The sequence below is a fragment of the Trichomycterus rosablanca genome, chromosome 14 (genome assembly GCF_030014385.1).
Source record: "Trichomycterus rosablanca isolate fTriRos1 chromosome 14, fTriRos1.hap1, whole genome shotgun sequence".
NCBI lineage: Eukaryota > Metazoa > Chordata > Actinopteri > Siluriformes > Trichomycteridae > Trichomycterus > Trichomycterus rosablanca.
The window spans coordinates 14,087,643-14,111,712 of NC_086001.1; the positions used below are offsets into that span (position 1 = coordinate 14,087,643).

At 40.6% G+C, this 24,070-nt stretch overlaps 1 protein-coding gene across 1 annotated transcript in view; it reads right to left on the reverse strand.

The window, feature by feature from the left end:
* The window catches only part of LOC134326904 (phospholipid-transporting ATPase ABCA1), a 245,300-nt gene that overhangs the window by 148,819 nt on the left and 72,411 nt on the right, over positions 1 to 24,070 (reverse strand). The window contains exons 12-13 of the mRNA XM_063009016.1: positions 17,006 to 17,202; positions 16,036 to 16,212 (exon numbers count right to left, since the gene is read on the reverse strand). Of these exons, the coding sequence (XP_062865086.1) occupies positions 16,036 to 16,212; positions 17,006 to 17,202 (374 nt within the window). The remainder of the gene's footprint in view (positions 1 to 16,035; positions 16,213 to 17,005; positions 17,203 to 24,070) is intronic.

Below are 24,070 nucleotides of genomic sequence, written 5' to 3' on the forward strand. Positions count from 1 at the left end.
GAAACCAGGCACCACTCATCACCTGGCCAATGCCACCCTCACAGTCCCGGCTTGACTGTATATCAGAGAATATTGGCATGATGAACAAAAGTCAGCCGCAAAACCTGTGGGCATTTCTCTAGGACTCTTCACCAAACTACAGGTACAAAAAGCCCTAAAGAGCCTATAAGCATCTAGCTGAAATGCATCTAGCTGAAATGACGTAAATGAAACTTAGAATTAACCCTCACCAAAATAAATAAAGTTAAAATAAATATTTCTTTGCATGTCTTAGTTTCTTGTGACTATCCCAACAACAAATGATTAATATTTTACTGTATTTTACTGTATTTTACACAAAGCTGCTAGCTTAAGTCTACCATATCTACCAATATTTTTGAGTTTTATACATGTCAAAGAAGGAGTAGATGCGGCCCAAACAATATTGGAATACAGCTTATTTTTAACCAAGTATTTAGACTGGTTAAGTATTTACTTAACCAAATGGTTCGTAAAACTTATTTCAATTCAACTCAGTGTGCTAAATTATTTTAATAAATATTCAGTGGGGCAGCACAGTGGCTCGGTGGGTAGCACTGTCGCCTCACAGCAAGAAGGTGCTGGATTCGATTCCCAGGCGGGGCGGAGTCTGCATGTTATCCCCATGTCTGTGTGGGTTTCCTCCGGGAGCTCCGGTTTTCTCCCACAGTCCAAAAACATGCAGTCAGGTTAATTGGAGACACTGAATTGCCCTATAGGTGAATGGGTGGGTGTGTGTGTGTATGTCTGCCCTGAGATGGACTGGCACCCTGTCCAGGGTGTTACTGTGTGCCTTGCGCCCATTGAAAAGCTGGGATAGGCTTCAGCACCAACCCCCGACCCTCCCCCCCGACCCTAATTGGATAAGCGTTTTAGAAAATGAGTGAGTGAGTTATTTATTTAGTGCATAAATGTGCACAAAATAAATAAACAAGAACACCTTGAGCATGAGGATGCACGTACAGTATCTCGATTTGTGCACAGGGACGTAATGATGCTGGAATAGAAAATGACTTTGCTTAAATTATAGCCACATGACTTATAAGTACATAATTTATTTTATACACTTAATAGCAGCGTGGCTGAAACAACAGAACCTAATTACAACATTAAGCCATATAGTGTATATTATATGATTTACAATGTACATTATAGAGCTGCTTTTAAAGGATTTACTTTTGGGTTTATTTTGCACTAGTGAGTGTGCAATAAAGCTACAATAAGTTGTATTTATTTTGTATGTCATTATTATGATGTATTTATCTTTTTTCCTTTTATTATATTTATCTTTTTTATTATTATAAAAATAATAAAAATATTTTTAATTTACTTTACTTATATATACAGTATATATATATATATATATATATATATATATAAACAAAAACATATTTATTTTATTTATTATTATTATTGTTATTATTATTACTATATCTTTTTATTATTATAAAAAAATTAAAATATATTTTATTTATTATTATTATTACTATATTTATTTTTTATTATTATTAAAATAATAAAAATATAATTCATTATTTTATTTATTCTTATTATTATATTTACATATAGAAAAACATATATTTTATTATTTTATTTATTATTTTTTTAATCTTTTATATTATTATAAAAATAAAAACATATATTTTATTATTATTACTATTATTATTAATCTTTTTTTGTATTATTCTTTTTTCCTTATTTTTTTCATTTATTTATTTAGAGATTTTTTAAATATTATTATTTAAACTTTATTTTAAAAAGCTGGAGACTCAGATTGTGTCCGACGAGGGTTGCTTCCCTCCCTCCGACATGTGCGCAGCCCCTCTTATTCGTCCACACTTTTGGTGAATTTGCGCGCAAAGAGCCACGCCCTGATCTCCAGGCTTCCCCACTTCCGTACAGACGCCTTGGCCTACCAACCAGGGTCTTTGCACAGCAAGACCCCACCCACTTTTCCAGTCCGGTCTTTTTTCCACCCGGCAGACTTAATGGCCAATTTTTGTCTGCACTGTCAATTATGAACGCTAGGGGTGCTAAGTTTTGAACTCAGGGAGTTCAGAATCCCAGCACTGGTGTGCTAGCGAATTATCCCGCTGTGCCACCTGGGCGCCCCGTATTTTAACTTTTATCATACTTTATTAAATTTTTTTTTAATTGTGATCATTTTTATTTAAAGTTTTGGGGGGTTCTCTCTCATCTTACAAACTTTTATTGATTTATTGATTTATTTTTCGTCCGGTAGGAAAGGAATAAGATTTTATGTAAGTGCAGATGGAAACTGTCAAATCATGCAAGGATATACAAGGTTAAGATGTGATATGCTCCAGGTGTATCAGTGTAAGAGTAAACACCAACATATCCATCTGTCAAGAAGGAGAAATTGTACATTAGAATGTACATTCATGACAAACATCTGCCAAAAAGACATAGCTCTGTTAATTACAAAGTGAAAATGAATCAGAGGGACGATTCAGATGCGTAGGGCATGTCCTTGAGGAGGAAAATAACACTTAAATATTATAGCTGTTACACACATGTTAAGTGTAGATTAGAGTGAGTCCTCTGGGACAGAGAAAAGACTATTCCAGAAGTGAGAGGAACTCATTAGCAACTCTACACATCTGCTGTTCATTCAGTCCTACAGCCCTTTTACCCACACACACAGTATTGTATAAAGGCCTTGTGAAATATGCACACCTACAGTGGTGTGGTAAATGATTTGCTTTAGTCTCTATTCACTGTATAATTGCCTCTGTCTGAATAAATTTAGATCATTTAACTAATCATATCACACCCAGTGAACTTGAACACCTGTTGATAAAATAAAAACTGCACAGATTAAAGGTTTTTAATATTTCACCTTTCAGGCAGGTAATCCTAATGCTTTGGCTTACTGGTGTATATCAGTGCATAATGCCACAAAGCTATTTCTGAGGAACTGGGACCCCACTGAGGCGGTAAGGGACATCTCAAAATGCCAAAAGCTTCACTCACTTTCTAAGCCGCTTATCCAAATCAGGGTCACGGGGGGGTGCTGGAACCTATCTCAGCTCTCAATGGGCAGAAGGCACACAGAAACAACGAGGACAGGGCGCCAGTCCATCACAGGGCAGACACACAAACAAATTCAAACCTTAAAACACACACACACATCTAAGGTCAATTTAGTATCTCCAGTTAACCTGACCGCATGTCTTTGGACTGAACCGACACTGGACCTGAAAACTCCACACAGAATAGACCCAGACTGCTCCACCTGGGAGTCAAACCCAGGACCTTCTTGCTGTGAGGCGACAGTGCTACACATCAAGCCACTGATACTAAAAACCTAGAACATTGAATAAACTAAACAGTGTTGGCCCAACCTGTCAAGATTTTACCAAGGGTTCAGTGACTATCTATAACAGACTCCAAAAAAACATGGTCATTGCTGCTTAAGGTGGTGCAATAACTACAATGTGTTGTTGTTGAATGTCCCTGTGTATAATACAGTATGTTTAACGGTCTTAAATGATCTAGCCAAAGAATAAACAATGACAAACAACTGAAAAGGGGGCGAGTGTTTGCCCCACGTCATCCCATAAAGGTCTGTAAATTAAACTGGACCCTCACATACACCGATCAACCATGACATTAAAACCACCTCCTTGTTTCTAAACTCACTGTCCATTTAATCAGCTCCATTTACCATATAGAAGCACTTTGTAGTTCTACAATTACTGACTGTAGTCCATCTGTTTCTCTGCATGCTTTGTTAGCCCCCTTTCATGCTGTTCTTCAATGGTCAGGACCCCCACTTTGAGTGGTGGATCATTCTCAGCACTGCAGTGACACTGACATGGTGGTGGTGTGTTAGTATGTGTTGTGCTGGTGTGAGTGGATCAGACACAGCAGCGCTGCTGGAGTTTATAAACACCTCACTGTAACTGCTGGACTGATAATAGTCCACCAACCAAAAATATATCCAGCCAACAGCGCCCTGTGGGCAGCGTCCTGTGATTACTGATGAAGGTCTAGAAGATGGGCAACTCAAACAGCAGCAATAGATGCATCTACAAGGTGGACCAACTAGGTAGGAGTGGACAGTGAGTGGACACAGTATTTAAAAACTCCAGCAGCACTGCTGTGTCTGATCCACTCATACCAGCACAACACACACTAGCACACCACCACCATGTCAGTGCCACTGCAGTGCTGAGAATGATCCACCACTGCATAAATAATATCTGCTCTGTAGTGGTCCTGACCATTAAAGAACAGAGTGAAAGCAGGCTAAAACAGTATGTAGAGAAACAGATGGACTACAGTCAGTAATTGTAGAACTACAAAGTGCTTCTATATGGTAGATGGAGCTGATAAAATGGACAGTGAGTGTAGAAACAAGGAGGTGGTTTTAATGTTATGGCTGATCACTGTATAGGTCTTTTTTATTATTCTTACCGGTCCGGTGAGACCTGAGAATAAACGCTTTCTTAAGAAACAAAGGACATTAAGCGTGGCTATTGCCGGAATATGAGGATGAGCCGCATTCATTTCAAACTCATCATCCCTTGGATACGGAGCTTCACATGGTGAATGGTTTCTGACGGGCAGGAAAAGAGATGAGACACCCCTGCGCCTTAAATTACATTTGAATTTCAGATGAGGCATTTTCTCAGCAACAGTACGTGTTTACAAACCGAACGGTGGAGACACAATTCCATTTTTCTCTCTCTTTCTCTCTCTCACTCTGTGCGAGCCCTATTCTCTCTTGCTCGCTTTCCTTTGTGTATAATTTATGAATGAAAGAACTGCTCAGGAGCGTTAATAATTGATGCAGGTCCGGCTCTGTCCGCAGGGACGCGGGGAGGAAATGGCTGAGGGTGCAGCCGGATTTCAGGGGTTTATGCTCTCTATTCATCTCCTTTGATGCCTCTCGCTCTGTCTCCAACACCCACATGGGATCAGCATGACCTTGTTGTTTTGCAGTGGCTGCTAAATGAAGTGAAGGAGGGAGAGATTTGTACTTCATTACCTGCCTATCCCTCCCATCTTTCCCTCTTTTTTTTTTCACACGCTGCCTCTAGGGAGCTGGTGTTCAGAATGAAATAATAAAAAAAATAAAAAAAATAAAATAGCATGACATAGCAAAGTCAGTGAAGATCATTCATCAAAGGCAGCTTGGTAATGTAAACGCTGATGGAAATCATACGACCAATAGGTACGTCTGATTGGCCCGGCTCGGCTCGGAATGTACGTTTTATTGACGGATACTGATTCCGTCTTGCAAAATAATTCATGAAGATCGGTCCACATCAGCAACTTCAGCTCCATCGAATCGACGCCTGCAGGGCCCATTGGGATCCACTCTCAGCAGGCTCAATTGATCTTGCTATGAGATCATTTGTCATCTTAATGTTTAGATTGAAGATCAGTCTGAACGAGCGTGAGACGTGAACGACATCGTAAATGAAAGACCAGGAAGAAGTTAAATCAAATTAGACGTTCTTAAAAAAATACTGTCAATACGTACAGTGGTAAGCAGATCATTAACATACCGTAGAAAAATTCACTTCAGGTAATAGAACATACTTAACAACTGAACAAAACATATTCATCATTATTCATTATTAGTGAATGATGAATGAAAGATGCCTTTAGTGAAGGGTCACCAAGTTGTGGTGCCACCAAGAAACACTGGGTACATGGAAGGAAATCACACGCAGAGGTGAGGTTAAACCCCAAGTCATATATACGCCTATCAGGCATCACCATCCTGTGACCACTGATGAAGGTCTAGATTAGAAGATGACCAACTCAAACAGCAGCAATAGATGAGCGATCGTCTCTGACTTTGCATCTACAAAGTGGACCAACTAGGTAGGAGTGTCTAATAGAGTGGACACAGTATTTAAAAACTCCAGCAGCGCTGCTGTAGCTGATCCACTCATACCAGCACAACACACACTAACACACCACCACCATGTCAGTGTCACTGCAGTGCTAAGAATCATCCACCACCTAAATAATACCTGCTCTGTGGGGGTTCTGTGTGGGTCCTGACTATTGAAGAACAGGGTGAAAGCAAGTTAAAAAAGTATGTAGAGAAACAGATGGACTACAGTCAGTAATTGTAGAACTATTAAGTGCTTCTATATAGCCCCCTTTTTGCTGACAAAACAGCCCTGACCCGTCAACCCGTCTAGACCACTGAAGGTGTGCTGTGGTATCTGTCACCAAGATGTCAGCAGCAGGTCCTTTAACTCCTCTAAGTTGTGAGGTGGGGTCTCCATGGATCGGACTTGTTTGTCCAGCACATCCCACAGATGCTTGATTGGATTGAGATCTGGGGAATTTGGAGGAGAAGTCAACACCTCAAACTCGTTGTTGTGCTCCTCAAACCGTTCCTGAAGCATTTTAGCTTTGTGGCAGGGCGCATTATGCTGCTGAAAGAGGCCACACCCATCAAAGAATACCGTTTCCATGAAAGGGTGTGCATGGTCTGCAACAATGCTTAGGTAGGTGGTACGTGTCAAAGTAACATCCACATGGATGGCAGGACCCAAGTTTTCCCAGGAGAACATTGCCCAAAGCATCACACTGCCTCCGCCGGCTTGCCTTCTTCCCATAGTGCATTCTGGTGCCATGTGTTCCCCAGGTAAGTGATGCCCACACACTCGGCCAGCCACGTGATGTAAAAGAAAACGTGATTCATCCAGTGGTCCAGTTCCGATGCTCACGTGCCCATTGTTTGTGCTTTCGGTGGTGGACAGGGGTCAGCATGGGCACCCTGACTGGTCTGCAGCTATGCAACCCCATACACAACAAACTGTGATGCACTGTGTATTGATTCCTTTCTATCAGAACCAGCATTAACTTCTTCAGCAGTTTGTGATACAGTAGCTAGCCTGTTTAATGGGACCACACGGGCCAGCCTTCACTCCCCATGTGCATCAATGAGCCTTGGCCGCCCATGATTTACCACTGTTCCTTCCTTGGACCACTTTTGACAGATACTGACCACTGTAGACCAGGAACACCCCACAAGAGCTGCAGTTTTGGAGATGCTCTGACCCAGTCGTCTAGCCATCTCAATTTGGTCCTTGTAAAAAATGAAAACCCAAGACATAATTCTTATGCCACATTATAACCTGTACACAAATTGAACCAGCTTTCCAAGACAGAACAACATATTAAACATTCTGAGGTGAAACTTTTTGCCATGGGAGGGATCATAGTCATTTTTCCCCCAATTACAGCTGAATTTAGATGCACAACTCAGCCTGAATTCTAATCAGCAAGAGATGAATGGCAAACAGAAAAGCTGCTTTTCATGCTGGGTCTATAGATCAATAGTGATATGCATTGTAAAAGAATCTCTAAGTGTAGTCATCAGGTATTTGTCTTGCTTGTTTGTTTCTGTTACTGCCCCCTTGGCTTCTCAATCAACAGAGTAACCATTTCATTGGTAAGCATAACTAGTTCCTAATAATGGTCCAGCCTGATCTGATTGTAGAAGAGCCACAGTGAGAGCTGTGAAAGATGTCTTCATGAGCAATTAAAAACTCATCCCAGGAAAAGAAATGCTGCTGATGTTCCTAGTCTCAGCAAGTGTTAGTGCTCGTAAATCCACAATAAAAAAGAAACCACGATTTTAATTATCGTAATATACAACGCCAAATCTGAAGTTGGGACAGTATGGAAAATGCAAGTACAATAAAAATGCAGTGTTCCTTACATTTACTCTGACTTTTATTTGATTGCAGACAGGATGAACCTTAGATATTTCATGTTTTATCTGCTCAACTTTATTTCATTTATTAATAAACATCCATTCCTGCATTTCAGGCTTGCAACACATTCCAAAAAAAGTTGAGACGGGGGCAATTTAGGGCTAGTAATGAGGTGAAAAAAACTCAAAATTGGTGTGATTCCAGACAGGTGATGTCAACAGGTGATTGTAATCATGGTTTAGTACAAAAGCAGCATCCAGGAAAGTCTTTGATGAGCAAAGATGATCAGAGGATCTCCAGTTTGTCAACAAATGTGTGAGAAAAGGATTGAAATGTTTAAAAACAATGTATCTCAAAGAAAGACTGGAAGGGATTTCCATATTTCTCCCTCTACAGTGCATAACATCATTAAACGATTCAAGAACTCAGGAGGAATTTCAGTGCGTGTGATCTTCGATCCCTTAGATGGCACTGCATCAAGAAACGTCATTTAACAATAGCTGATATAACCACATGGGTAGGGGATTATTTTGTGAAGCACTACAATAGTTACATGCAAAAATCTCACTTAAAACTTTACTGTGCAAAAAATAAGCCTTATGTTAACCATGTCCAGAAGCGGCGTCGAGTTCTCTGGGCTCTAAAGCATCTAGAATGGACCATCACACAGTAGAAACGTGTATTGTGGTCAGATGAATCAGCATTCCAGGTCTTTTTTTTTGGAAAAAAATGGACGCCATGTGCTCCGGACCAAAGACGGAAAGGACCATCCAGACTGTTATTAACAACAAGTCCAAAAGCCAGGGTCTGTCATGGTATGGGGCTGTGTCAGTGCCCTTGGTAAAGGTCATTTACACTTCTGTGATGGCAGCATTAATGCAGAAAAGTACATTGAGATCTTAGAGCAACATGTGCTGCCTTCAAGAAGTCATCTTTTCCAGGGACATTCATGCATTTTTCAACAAGACAATGCAAAACCACATGCTGCACACATTACAAAGGCATGGCTGCAGAAGAAGAGGGTACGGGTACTGGATTGGCCTGCCTGCAGTCCTGACCTGTCCCCAATAGAGAATGTGAGGAGACGTGTTTGCAGGAAGAATGAGACAAAATAAAAGCTGAAACACTAAATCACTTGGTCTCCTCGGTGCCAGAATGTCTTTTAAGTGTGGTGAAAAAGAACGGCAACATTACAAAGTGGTAAATGCTTTACCGTCCCAACTTTTTTTGGAATGTGTTGCAGGCCTGAAATGTAGGAACGGATGTTTATTAATAAATGAAATGAAGTTGAGCAGATAAAACATGAAATATCTCAGGTTCATCTTGTCTGCAATCAAATGAAAGTCAAAGTAAATGTAAGAAACTCTACAACTGATTTGGAGTTGTAGAGAAAAGAAAAGCATTACCTATTAAATATTAAAATATTGCTGCTAATCTGGTATTTAAAAAAACCTAAATAATTCACAAACCTTCTGGGAACATGTTTTATGGACAACAACACAAAATCTAACTGGACACTCTTTATAAACATGGGTTTGTCTGGCATATGCAAATACAGAATCCCAAAAACATACTGACGATAAATAAAAGATGGTGTTATGATGTGGCAGTGCTTTGGTCATTATTAAATGATAAAAATTTTAAAGAACAATATAAGATCATTGGTCTGTGAGCAGAAGCTGTTGGTGTAATCAAGTTATTAAGCAAAACAATGAATTTGCAAAATTGGAGTGGACCATTAAATTCATGATGCTGTTGTGAGATCTGAAAGGAGCAGTTTAGGGAATAAAAAACCCAGTCAGATTTTGAGCAGATCTGCAAAGATCATTAACATATCATTAAGAACTTCATGGCGGATGAGACCACCAGAATGGATATTTGCCGAATTAGACGGCGTTTATTTATACGCACTTCAGAATAACAGCGCTGTTGAGTGACGCGAATCCATTCGGTTGCATGAGACATGCATAATTGAAGAAGGCTTGACCGCGGACGCTCAATGACACTTCGTCACGTCACTGCTTTCACTTGATTTGCCAGAAGGAAATAGCTTAATTCGAGGTGACACATGACCTTCTCTTTCTGAAGGTGCTACAAATTAAGCAGTTGTCTGAAAAGGCTAGGGGCAAACCGGCCTGGTGTGAGATCTATAAAACATGATTTCCGAGCCTGTGTGTTCCAGCTTGATCAATAAACGAATTATTGCTACTGCCAGATGCAACACGATACAGCACTAATGTCTTTCGCAGGCATCCGCGAGAGCCAGGAGGAACAGATTAGCGTAGATTAACATATAGGCAAAATAGATCGTTGCTTGATGGCTAAATGACTGAACTTTAGTCGCTTTTTTTTACCCTTGCATTTAAAAATTTGGCGGACATTTATCCAAAATGACTTACTACTGAGTCAAAATGCATTTCCAGTAACTAAGAGGGTTAAGGGTCTAGCTTAAGGGTCCAACAGTGGCAGGTTGCACCTTCTTCAGCCTTCTTATATATACACTGATCAGCCATAACATTAAACCCACCTCCACTTGTTTCTACACTCACTGTCCATTTTATGAGCTCCACTTACCATATAAAAGCACTTTGTAGTTCTATAATTACTGACTGTAGTCCATGTGTTTCTCTACATACTTTTTTTAGCCTGCTTTCACCCTGTTCTTCAATGGTCAGGACACCCACAGGACCACCACAGAGCAGGTATTATTTGGTGGTGGGTCATTCTCAGCACTGCAGTGACACTGACATGGTGGTGGTGTGTTAGTGTGTGTTGTGCTGGTATGAGTGGATCAGACACAGCAGCGCTGATGAAGTTTTTAAATACTGTGTCCACTCACTGTCCACTCTATTAGACACGCCTACCTAGTTGGTCCACCTTGTAGATGTAAAGTCAGAGACGATCGCTCATCTATTGCTGCTGTTTGAGTTGGTCATCTTCTAGACCTTCATCAGTGGTCACAGGACGCTGCCCACAAAGCGCTGTTGGCTGGATGTCTTTGGTTGGTGGACTATTCTCAGTCCAGCAGTGACAGTGAGGTGTTTAAAAACCCCATCAGCATTGCTGTGTCTGATCCACTCATACCAGCACAACACACACTAACACACCACCACCATGTCAGTGTCACTGCAGTGCTAAGAATGATCCACCACCTAAATATTATCTACTCTGTGGGGGTCCTGAACGATGAAGAATAGCATGAAAGAGGGCTAACAAAGCATGCAGAGAAATAGATGGACTACAGTCAGTAATTGTAGAACTACAAATATATACAACCCCTGGCAAAAATTATGGAATCACCACTCTTGGAAGATGTTCTTTCAATTGTTTAATTTTGTAGAAAAAAAATAAATTACAGACATGCCACAAAACTATCATTTCTCAAACTGTCAACCATCTGGCACTAAGAAACAATAAAAAAAGAAACAAATATAATAGTTGTGGTCAGTCACAATTGCTTTTTTTTAGATCAAGTAGAGGAAAAAAATATGGAATCACTCAAATCTGAGGAAAAAATTATGGAATCATTAGAAAACACTGCACCATTATTACTTTGTTGCACCACCTCTGGCTTTTATCATGGTTTAAACTCTCTGAGGCATGGAGTTAACTAATGACAAACAGTATTCTTCATCAATCTGCCTTCAACTGTCTCTTGCTGTTGCCAGATCAGCTTTGCAGGTTGGAACCTTGTCATTGACCATTTTCTTCAAATTCCACCAGAGATTTTCAAATGGATTGAGATCCGGACTATTTGCAGGCCATGCCATTGACATTATATGTTTTCTTGAAGGAAAGTTTTCACGTCCTTTGCCCTATGGCAAGATGCATTATCATCTTGAAAAATGAAGTCATCATCACCAAACATCCTATCAACTGATGGAATAAGAAAAGCGTCCAAAATTTCAATGTGGACTTTGGCATTTATTGAAGACCATCTCCCCTGTGCCTTTACCCGACATGCAGGCCCATATCATCAACAACTGTGGAAATTAACATGTTTTCTTTAGGCAGTTATCTTCATAAATTTCATTGGACAGACACCAAACAAAAGTTCCAGCATCATCACCTTGCCCAATGCAGATTCGCGATTCATCACTGAAGATCACTTTTATCCAGTCACCCACAGTCCACGATTGCTTTTCTTTAGCCTACTTTAACCTTGTTCTTTTCTTTTTAGGTGTTAATGATGGCTTTTGTTTGGCTTTTCTGTATGTAAATCCCATTTCTTTTAGGTGATTTCTTACGGTTCAGTCACAGACATTGACTCCACTTTCCGGCCACTTGTTTCTCATTTGTTTTGTTGTGCATTTTCTGTTTTCAAGACATATTGCTTTAAGTTTTCTATCTTGATGCTTTGATGTCTTACTTGGTCTACCAGTATGCTTCCCTTTTACAACCTTCCCATTTTGTTTGTACTTGGTCCAGATTTTAAACACAGCTTACTGGGAACAACCAACATCTTTTGCGACATTCCACAATGATTTATCTTCTTGAAGGAGTTTTATAATCCTCTCATTTGTTTCAACTGACATACAGTGTATCACAAAAGTGAGTACACCCCTCACATTTCTGCAGATATTTAAGTATATCTTTTCATGGGACAACACTGACAAAATGACACTTTGACACAATGAAAAGTAGTCTGTGTGCAGCTTATATAACAGTGTAAATTTATTCTTCCCTCAAAATAACTCAATATACAGCCATTAATGTCTAAACCACCGGCAACAAAAGTGAGTACACCCCTTAGTGAAAGTTCCTGAAGTGTCAATATTTTGTGTGGCCACCATTATTTCCCAGAACTGCCTTAACTCTCCTGGGCATGGAGTTTACCAGAGCTTCACAGGTTGCCACTGGAATGCTTTTCCACTCCTCCATGACGACATCACGGAGCTGGCGGATATTCGAGACTTTGCGCTCCTCCACCTTCCGCTTGAGGATGCCCCAAAGATGTTCTATTGGGTTTAGGTCTGGAGACATGCTTGGCCAGTCCATCACCTTTACCCTCAGCCTCTTCAATAAAGCAGTGGTCGTCTTAGAGGTGTGTTTGGGGTCATTATCATGCTGGAACACTGCCCTGCGACCCAGTTTCCGGAGGGAGGGGATCATGCTCTGCTTCAGTATTTCACAGTACATATTGGAGTTCATGTGTCCCTCAATGAAATGTCACTCCCCAACACCTGCTGCACTCATGCAGCCCCAGACCATGGCATTCCCACCACCATGCTTGACTGTAGGCATGACACACTTATCTTTGTACTCCTCACCTGATTGCCGCCACACATGCTTGAGACCATCTGAACCAAACAAATTAATCTTGGTCTCATCAGACCATAGGACATGGTTCCAGTAATCCATGTCCTTTGTTGACATGTCTTCAGCAAACTGTTTGCGGGCTTTCTTGTGTAGAGACTTCAGAAGAGGCTTCCTTCTGGGGTGACAGCCATGCAGACCAATTTGATGTAGTGTGCGGCGTATGGTCTGAGCACTGACAGGCTGACCCCCCACCTTTTCAATCTCTGCAGCAATGCTGACAGCACTCCTGCGCCTATCTTTCAAAGACAGCAGTTGGATGTGACGCTGAGCACGTGCACTCAGCTTCTTTGGACGACCAACGCGAGGTCTGTTCTGAGTGGACCCTGCTCTTTTAAAACGCTGGATGATCTTGGCCACTGTGCTGCAGCTCAGTTTCAGGGTGTTGGCAATCTTCTTGTAGCCTTGGCCATCTTCATGTAGCGCAACAATTCGTCTTTTAAGATCCTCAGAGAGTTCTTTGCCATGAGGTGCCATGTTGGAACTTTCAGTGACCAGTATGAGAGAGTGTGAGAGCTGTACTACTAAATTGAACACACCTGCTCCCTATGCACACCTGAGACCTAGTAACACTAACAAATCACATGACATTTTGGAGGGAAAATGACAAGCAGTGCTCAATTTGGACATTTAGGGGTGTAGTCTCTTAGGGGTGTACTCACTTTTGTTGCCGGTGGTTTAGACATAAATGGCTGTATTTTGAGTTATTTTGAGGGAAGAATAAATTTACACTGTTATATAAGCTGCACACAGACTACTTTTCATTGTGTCAAAGTGTCATTTTGTCAGTGTTGTCCCATGAAAAGATATACTTAAATATCTGCAGAAATGTGAGGGGTGTACTCACTTTTGTGATACACTGTATCTTGTGTTGGAACCATGATTCATGACAATCTGCTTTGTGCAACAGCTCTCCGAGGTGTAAGCACTCTTTTTAAACTGAAGAATAATTAGCAAATCTAATCTGCTGCAGATGTTTTGTTTTTGAACTGCAAATTACAGAGTGATTCCATAATTTTTTCCTCAGATTTGAGTGATTCCATATTTTTTTCCTCTACTTGATCTAAAAAAAGCAATTGTGACTGACCACAACTATTATATTTGTTTCTTTTTTTTATTGTTTCTTAATGCCAGAAGGTTGACATTTTGAAAAATGATAGTTTTGTGGCATGTCTGTGATTTATTTTTTTTCTACAAAATTAAACAATTGACAGAACATCTTCCAAGAGTGGTGATTCCATAATTTTTGCCAGGGGTTGTATATATTTGTAGTTCTACAATATACTGTATATATATATATATAGGGGTTGGACAAAATAACTGAAACACCTGGTTTTAGACCACAATAATTTATTAGTATGGTGTAGGGCCTCCTTTTGCGGCCAATACAGCGTCAATTCATCTTGGAAATGACATATACAAGTCCTGCACAGTGGTCAGAGGGATTTTAAGCCATTCTTCTTGCAGGATAGTGGCCAGGTCACTACGTGATGCTGGTGGAGGAAAACGTTTCCTGACTCGCTTCTCCAAAACACCCCAAAGTGGCTCAATAATATTTAGATCTGGTGACTGTGCAGGCCATGGGAGATGTTCAACTTCACTTTCATGTTCATCAAACCAATCTTTCACCAGTCTTGCTGTGTATATTGGTGCATTGTCATCCTGATACACGGCACCGCCATTGGATGCACATGGTCCTCCAGAATGGTTCGGTAGTCCTTGGCAGTGACGCGCCCATCTAGCACAAGTATTGTCCAAGGGCCACGATATGGCAGCCCAAACCATCACTGATCCACCCCCATGCTTCACTCTGGGCAAGCAACAGTCTGGGTGGTACGCTTCTTTGGGGCTTCTCCACACCGTAACTCTCCCGGATGTGGGGAAAACAGTAAAGGTGGACTCATCAGAGAACAATACATGTTTCACATTGTCCACAGCCCAAGATTTGCGCTCCTTGCACCATTGAAACCGACGTTTGGCATTGGCACGAGTGACCAAAGGTTTGGCTATAGCAGCCCGGCCGTGTATATTGACCCTGTGGAGCTCCCGACGGACAGTTCTGGTGGAAACAGGAGAGTTGAGGTGCACATTTAATTCTGCTGTGATTTGGGCAGCCGTGGTTTTATGTTTTTTGGATACAATCCGGGTTAGCACCCGAACATCCCTTTCAGACAGCTTCCTCTTGCGTCCACAGTTAATCCTGTTGGATGTGGTTTGTCCTTCTTGGTGGTATGCTGACATTACCCTGGATACCGTGGCTCTTGATACATCACAAAGACTTGCTGTCTTGCTCACAGATGCGCCAGCAAGACGTGCACCAACAATTTCTCCTCTTTTGAACTCTGGTATGTCACCCATAATGTTGTGTGCATTGCAATATTTTGAGCAAAACTGTGCTCTTACCCTGCTAATTGAACCTTCACACTCTGCTCTTACTGGTGCAATGTGCAATTAATGAAGATTGGCCACCAGACTGGTCCAATTTAGCCATGAAACCTCCCACACTAAAATGACAGGTGTTTCAGTTATTTTGTCCAACCCCTGTATATATATATATATATATATATATATATATATATATATATATATATTTGGATTTTAATGCCATGTATGTTTAACATGTATGTGTTATTTTATGGCAAGATAGGTATTATGTTTCTGTCTGCTTATTTTATCTTGTCTTTATAATTTGGGCTATTTTATACATTCATTTTTATTTTTATTTTATTTTATAGCTGCAGGGTAAGTTAAGACTACCTTGTGCTACAAACATATATAAGAAAATTCAATAATAACTTTTAGTTATAAGTGGACCTGAAATATGAAATAAATAAATTAAAATAAAAAGAGTGATTTTGTTCCTCTGGGAATATAAGAGCAAAATTTCATTAAAGGAATAAGTTAGAAATTCCACCCTCACAACATACACACGCCCACCGCTCTCTAACACCTCCTAATGTAAAGCAGTCACACTGTGCTGTGTACTCACACATCATCCACATAGCATGGGTAGGGCATCTGCTGCATGTACACCCCGAGAGTCTGCCTGATGCCGGTCTGTGTCCGGATGATGCCCTGGTCCAGCATGTCCTGCAGGTATATGAAGCCTCCCCTCACGTAGCGTAGGTCATTGAAAGGGTTATCACGAGCCGATGGAGACCAGGACCTTAGAAAAGCCACACACACACACAAATTAAATAACTTACACTTACAAAAGAAGTGGTAATACACTCATTAAATGGTAAATATATAATGGTGTGTCAATCATATGGCCAAAAGTATGTGACAACCCCTATTAATACATCAGATAAAATAAATATACTTTCAACTTTGTGAAAGACTCTTCCAGCATGATTGTGTCCCTGTACAAAGCAAAGTCAATTACAATATGGTTTGGCAAGTGTGTTGTGGAGGGTAATGACCACAACTTTTGGGATGAATTGGAACCTTATTTTCCAACATCAGACTGATGCCTGACCTCACAAATGCTTTTTTTTGGGCTGAATGGATGCAAATTCCCACAGACACTTACAGGTGGAATGCCTTTCTAGAGAAGTGAATGCTGTTATAACCACAGATAGTAATAAAACTTGATGTCTAGGGTTTTGGAATGGGATTTCCAAGAACCTTTTGGTCACATGTCCACATATTTTGGCCATATAATGAACTATCTATATACTGTTCCTGTTGCATTGTCTTGCTTCCTTTTTTGATGTAATTTAGACATTAAACCTCTGGGAATCAGTCAATACTGATATGATAATTATATTTTTACAATAAGCAAGCCATCTTAAGCAAGTAACACAAAATAGAAAGTTTTGGACCGATTTTGTGGCCATATATACTATACTTTTATTTTAAATATTTTATTATTATTTTTTTTTTTTACTGGATTGGCTCCAGTATCAGTGTCTGGTATCATTTGTACAATCCCTCATACTAGTGTTTATCCCACACACCTTTCTTTGATCTTATCAGTCCTCTCAGTGTCGTCGATGTCCATGCGGATCTTGTATCTGACAAGTGATGGATCGCTGGTGTTCAGATCAGTGAAGACGACCCCAGCCCAGAACCTCTCCTCATCCAGCAGCTTCAGTGCTTCCTTCACAAGCATTGCCTCACTCTCCACCGCCTCGAACTTGTTCAGATCAAAACACTGCAACACACATATGCATTCCTGAACCTGTGATCTACTAAAATGAGAATACCAAAACATAAATGAAATGAAGTGGTGAGAGAAAATAACAACAGTGGAGACGGCTGGATGGATTGATTAAAGAGTTTCGGGTTGATGTGTAGGTCGGTGGTCCAGTCCCTGGTTAGTTCACAGCTCCCATATGCTCGTGCTTTCCTCCAGCTCTAATGAGCTGTCAGGGAGTGACAGGTTTGGGCTGGTTAACTGTCAGGTTGTACCAAATATGAAACGAATATAAAAAAAAGCACAGTGAACTGACATGTACACACACCGGTGGGAGGATAGTAACTACAGTACGACGGACTCCATAGCAGCAGACTGCGATCAAACAGATTTAGTCTTATTCTGTGATCCAAGTCTGAGACCACCACTTTGCTATGTATGTCTTGTAATATACACTACATCTCTTATAACACGTCAAACTTCAACGCTTTACAGCAACTATGTAAAGACCAAAGAAGATCAAATCATGCTGACTGCTGTGGATTTTTCTATACAATCACCTGACCTAAACCCTGTTGAGTATTTATCAGGCACCTGAAAACTGTGAAAGCTCTGTGGAATATCGTAAGATCATGCTGGGTTAGAATGGATCATCAAAATGTGCCATAATGCCAGCTTGAGTGCATACTGTTATTACAGCAAACGGTGGAACATATACAATTCTAACAAGTTCCTGTACAGTTTTTTTTAAAGAATCAACTACATTTGGGTTAATTGCTAGATTACTTCTACTACTACTACTACTACTACTACAACTACTACTATTACTACTAATAATAATAAATACACAACCCACAGCTTATCAAAAGCTACCACAAATAAAACAATTTAAATTGTACATTTCAGTTCTAACAAAATGTTTTAGCAATAAAAGTAAATCTTCATTCTATACCTGAAACGTGCCTACAGGCAATTAAATTTTGCAAGGGGCTACATGAGAAACTGGGACTGCTGTTGAGGACCAGACCAATAGGTTGAACTTAATTCTGCTCAATATTAATTTTATATCTGTATAAAGGCAGTAACTTGTATGTTTTTAATAAGCTTTTACCAGAAGAATAGATGCTACAATCAGGCAATGAAAATGAGAAGCAGGCAGAGTAAAAACATCAACATCATTTAACTATTTAATCAACTTTCACGTTTTAGATAAAATGTGCAGGTTTTAAATGTAAAAACCTGGTTTTAAACTTTACACATATTGCTATGGCTATTTTTTGCAGTTTAATTACCTCAATTGCTGTTTTTCAGTCATTTTAGGGTTGGGCTCAGTGTACCATCTTTGATTCCTCATACCGTATGGATTGATATACCACCATACCGTAGCACAGTTAATACAACAGCTGTAGGCTTCAGTAGGCAGCAAATCATATAATATTGTTCATCACTAAAAGCGCTATGGAGCATTGTGCAGATTAGATACAGCTCACGAGTCAGCCAGGTAACGTTAGCATGACAGTGTTAACAGATGAGAGAGGTTTCCTAGATATGGTGAAAAAAAAAAAAAAAAAAAAACAGATGGAGGATGAAGAGAGAGAGACCTGATATGCACCGGAAGAACCTGCCAAAGAAATGAGGCGTGTCTGCAGTTTAGAAAAGACAAACACTCTATACTACACGGTTTGTCGAGCCACAGCTGTTGCAAACAACGACATTACAAACGCAATAACAATCCACATAGGCAAGTATGCAAGGACGTGATTTCTCCATAGACAGTCAAGAAAGAAGCTTTCAGAGCAATGGATTCCAGGTATGTCTTACCGGGCAAAAATACTTCAGGTCAGTTGCTAAACCAACATTATAAGCAAACTGGAAGCGGAGATATTTAAAGTTGTCCACTTTTCTACAATAGACCAGTGGTCAAGTTGTACAGTGAAGTTTGCAAACGTCATTTTATTTGTTAAAGGGAGAGTTAAGGGTAATTGTATAATATTTAAATATTAAATAAACAATAAAAATGTTATTTATGGCAACTATTTCACGCGTACTGATTCCATCATATATTGTGTTATTTTGTGGGGCCAAGCAAATCTTATAGTACTCAAAACCTTCATTATATACATGGTTAAATTAAAATGTTTTATATTCTTTGTACTTATGACAGTAGAATCAGCCACAGGCATATAAAAAGTCTCAGTCATACCGTAATACCGTAAAACCATCAGAATCTTAAAAAATACCATGATAGCCGCTCAGGTGGCGCAGCGGTAAAAAGAAACGCGCTGCAACCAGGGCTGGATTCTGAGAGCGTGGTATCGAATCCAGCCTTGCTTTACCGGTTCGAAGCTGAGTGGCTATATGAGCAACGATTGGCCGGTTGCTCATGTGGGGGGTGGGACAAAGAACCGGATGTGGGTCTCTCTCTGTCAGAATGCGATTGCGTTCTCTGCCGGCTGATTGGAGGCGCTTACACAGAGATGGGAGAGGGTGCCCTTAGGGTGTGTCTCTCCGCATGCAACGCTAGGTGGCGCCAAACTCGTCGATGTGTGGGTGGCAAAGATGCATCTGGCTGCTGCTCGTGTTTCGGAGGGGATATGGGTTAGCTTCAATCACCTCCGTCAGGGCAGGGTTCGGCATAGACAGAGAGGAAGCACGATTCTAACTGAACAATTGGATGCGCTAGAAGGGGAGAAAAAAAATTTAAAAAAATTAAAAAATACCATGATAAAAATTTTTGGTCATACCGCCCTGTGTGTTTACTACCATAATGGCGATTTATATTGTAATCTAGAAATCTGGTCGCAACAAACTAAACACACGGCTTTACATCTGACTTAAATAAATAAATACTTAGACATTCATGTCTTGTTAAATATTTCTACATTTTGTATCAGTCGCACTCACAGTTTTATTCGCCAACACGTTGCTTTAAAGCTGGCTAAAAAAAACTAGAAAAAAAAAGTCCCTTCAAAATAAAAACAATGCTATTTTATTGCACGTATGATGTACACTTATTTACGTCTTATTTCTAATTACCAGTAACCTCATGCAGGCCAGTCAGACTCCCTGAATGTGGGGGCTGTACAATGCCCGGGGGTGGGCTAAGAGTATCTTGAAAAAGGCCAGTAATTCAGCACTGCCATTACACTTAGACAGTAGTGTCATGGCAGTGTATGTTATACTGCCATTAGTACAGCAGCAAATCTGTTTTTTTTTTTATACTGCATATGCTTACTGGCCTCTTATTAGGCACTGTTAACAGGCAACAGTCTTAAGTGCATAACGAGAAAATACTAGGGACACTAGAATCCTGCCACATGCGGCATCCATAACCACAATTACCAGGGAATTGTTAAATATACATTATGAGTAAATAGTCAATCCAGTTTATGGTCTTTTTTCCTGTTAAAGCACTTTTAATGGCAATTAATTTCTTTTCACTTTAGTTTATTACTTCAAAACTGCTCCAGTTGGCAGAAGTACAAAAATGTTGATTCCTTCTTCTAAAAAAGCAGTGCAATTAAAAAACATGACCTTTTCGAATGGTAAAACAGCATCCAATGTGTTCATTTCTAAAATTGCTTTTGTTTAATTGGTCCATTCAACTTCTGTTTAAGTAAGCTTTATTTTCTTTTATTTTCTATTTTATTTATGCATTTTCCCCCAATTTAGTGTAGTCAATTTGTCTTCTTGCTGCTCACGCCTCCTCCTCCGACCCGCGCGCAGCCCTTAGCGGAACCCCATTTCACCTATGCACTCTGCACAGTCACCTCTCTATCTGCCAATCAGGGTCCTTACACAGCGTTTGAAGACCCCACCCACATAGTCTGATCATTCCACCCTGGCAGAAATGTGTCTGCTGTAGGCACTGCCAATTATGCCCGCTAGATGGCGCCCAGCCGACCGGTGGCAATGCCGAGTTTCGAACCGAGGAGTTCAGAATCTCAGTGCTTCCGCTCAGGTGGCGCAGCAGTAAAAAACACACGCTGTTCACCAGAGCTGAGATCTCGAATACATCATATCGAACCTTGGCTCTGCCTGCCGGCTGAGGCTGAACGGCTACATGAACAGCGATTGGCCTGTTGTTCAGATAGGGGTGGGATTAAGCCGGATGGGGACTCTCTCTCTCAGACTAGTGCGATTACGACCTCTGCTGGCTGGTTGATGGCGCCTGCACAGAGATGGAAAAGGAGTGCCGTAGAGGGTGTGGCTCTCCGTACACAGTGCTGTACTGCACTGCACTCGTCAAGTGTAGGTGATAAAGATGTTCGATTGCTGTGCATGTGTCGGAGGGGGCGTGGGGAGGCCTCGTTCTCGCCAGTTAGGAGCAGGAACCAGCATTAGTGAGAGGATGATTGACGGGCAGCTGGGCTTAGCTTTATTTTCTTGTCTTTTCTTAACTGATACACAGTTTTTAGCTGTAGAAACAACCTAAACCTACTAAAAATCTACTCTATACTGTCCCTAGAAAGTATAGTGAGAGTCTGAGTGCTTGATGCTCTGTGATAATGTGGTGCCTTGGGCATGAATAAATGTCATTAATTATATTATTTTTTTAAAGTTACGAACTTAGGTAGTCTGTTTACTACCTCACCAAACAAGGATGAAATAAATACACATAAGATCTCAAAAAAGACACTTTTGTTGAGCTCAGCTACACAGAAAAACCTTCACTGCTCGAAAGTGAAGCCACACTGGCCAGATAACAGCCAATAAAGAAAAGCCACAAGAATCAATAAATAGAATAAATAAATAAAAATATTCAACATTCTGAAATATCCAACATTCATTCAGTTAAAGACCGAATTATGCCCACGACTGGAAAACCACTCAATGAATGGCAGATATGAGGAATTCAGTTTATATCCCAATACCAAAGAAAGGAGACAAGTGGAAGCGTGCCACTATAATGATGCTGAAGATTATTCACCACAGACTGGAGATGTACATTGAAAGAAAACAGCCAGATGTGCAAGCAGAATTCAGAAATGTCCTCAGGAAAATGGGAATACCAAAGCATCTCATCGTTCTAATGAGAAATCTCTACACTGACCAACAAGGTACAGTCCTGAGAGGAAATAAACGCTAAAAGCGACCAGGCATAACATTATGTCCACTGACGGGTTAAGTGAATAACACTGATTATCTCTTCATCACGGCACCTGTTAGTGGGTGGGATATATTACGCAGCAAGTGAACATTTTATCCTCAAAGTTGATGTTAGGAGCAAGAAAAATGAACAAGCGTAAGGATTTGAGCGAGTTTGTCAAGGGCCAAATTGTGATAGCTAGACAACTGGGTCAGAGCATCTCCAAAACTGCAGCTCTTGTGGGGTGTTCCCGGTCTACAGTGGTCAGTATCTATCAAAAGTGGTCCAAGGAAGGAACAGTGGTAAACCTGCGACAGGGTCATGGGCGGCCAAGGCTCATTGATGCATGTGGGGAGCGAAGGCTGGCACTTGTGGTCCGATCCAACAGACGAGCTACTGTAGCTCAGATTGCTGGAGAAGTTAATGCTGGTTCTGATAGAAAGGTGTCAGAATACACAGTGCATCACAGTTTGTTGCGTATGGGGATGCAAAAGGGGGACTAACACAATATTAGGAAGTTGGTCATAATGTTATGCCTGATCGGTGTAGTTTCTGTTTAACGTATATGCTAAACTTATGAGGGAAACAGGATTGGCAGAAGATATTTTAGCATAATGGAAGGAAAATCAATAACATTTAATATGCGCATGACAGAACATCAAGAGACCGAGAGTGAGAGCCTTAAAGACTCGGACCAACCACCACCTCCACAGCTTCTTTCCCCAGGCCATCACCATACTAAACAAGGACCCACATCCCTCTGCTTGAACAGAATACACATGGATCTTATCATACATGCTGCACATCACACGTGCCTCCCACATTCTTTCCTTATGCAGTCCATGCACATATGCACCTTATTTACATGTAATAATCTCCATTGCACAATTCTTTTACTTGAAGTTTGTCAGTGTACTGAACTGTACATCTTCATTGCACACTATGTTGTATTGTTTATTCTGTGTTTATATATAGTGTTCCTTTTTCTCCTATGTTATTAGATGTACATATGTTGACGCCTGCACCAAGAGAAATTCCTTGTACATCTGGTACCTGGCGAATAATAAAAATTCTCATTGTGGAAGAAAATCAAGAAGACCTGGAAGATCTACCTTTCTACAGAAAGATGAAGAAGATAACCAATGTTGGTGAAGATGTGACATTTACATTTACATTTTCAGCATTTAGCAGACGCTTTTATCCAAAGCGACTTACACAATGAGCGGAACACGATGAGCAATTGAGGGTTAAGGGCCTTGCTCAGGGACCCAACAGTGGCAACTGGGTGGTGGCAGGGCTTGAACCGGCAACCTTCTGTTTACTAGTCCAGTACCTTAACCACTGAGCTATCACTGGCCCCAGCAACTTTATTAACAGCATTAACAGCAACAGATCCAGTAGATGGGAAATATGACACGCTGGCACTTGGCAACACAAGTATTAAGGGAAAACCTCAGATGTAAAGATTTGTCCCTCCAAACAAAGATTAGAACTGTCCAGACTGTGCTCTTTTCTTGTGTTTATTTATGGATGTGAAAGCTGTACAATATAAATGCGATACAAGATGAATATCCAAGCCTTTAAACTTTGGTGCTGGCGAAGACTTTAGACTACCTTGAACTGCAAATAAGACAAATAAATCCCTGGCCAAACCTAGGCCTTTAATCCACAAAGTTGAATCAGTTTATCTGGACACAAGTTTGTTGTAGAGATACGTTTCGTCACTCATCCAAGTGACTTCTTCAGTCTGAGCTGGTGGTGGATACCTCAACCTTATATGCAGTTGTTGAATGAGGG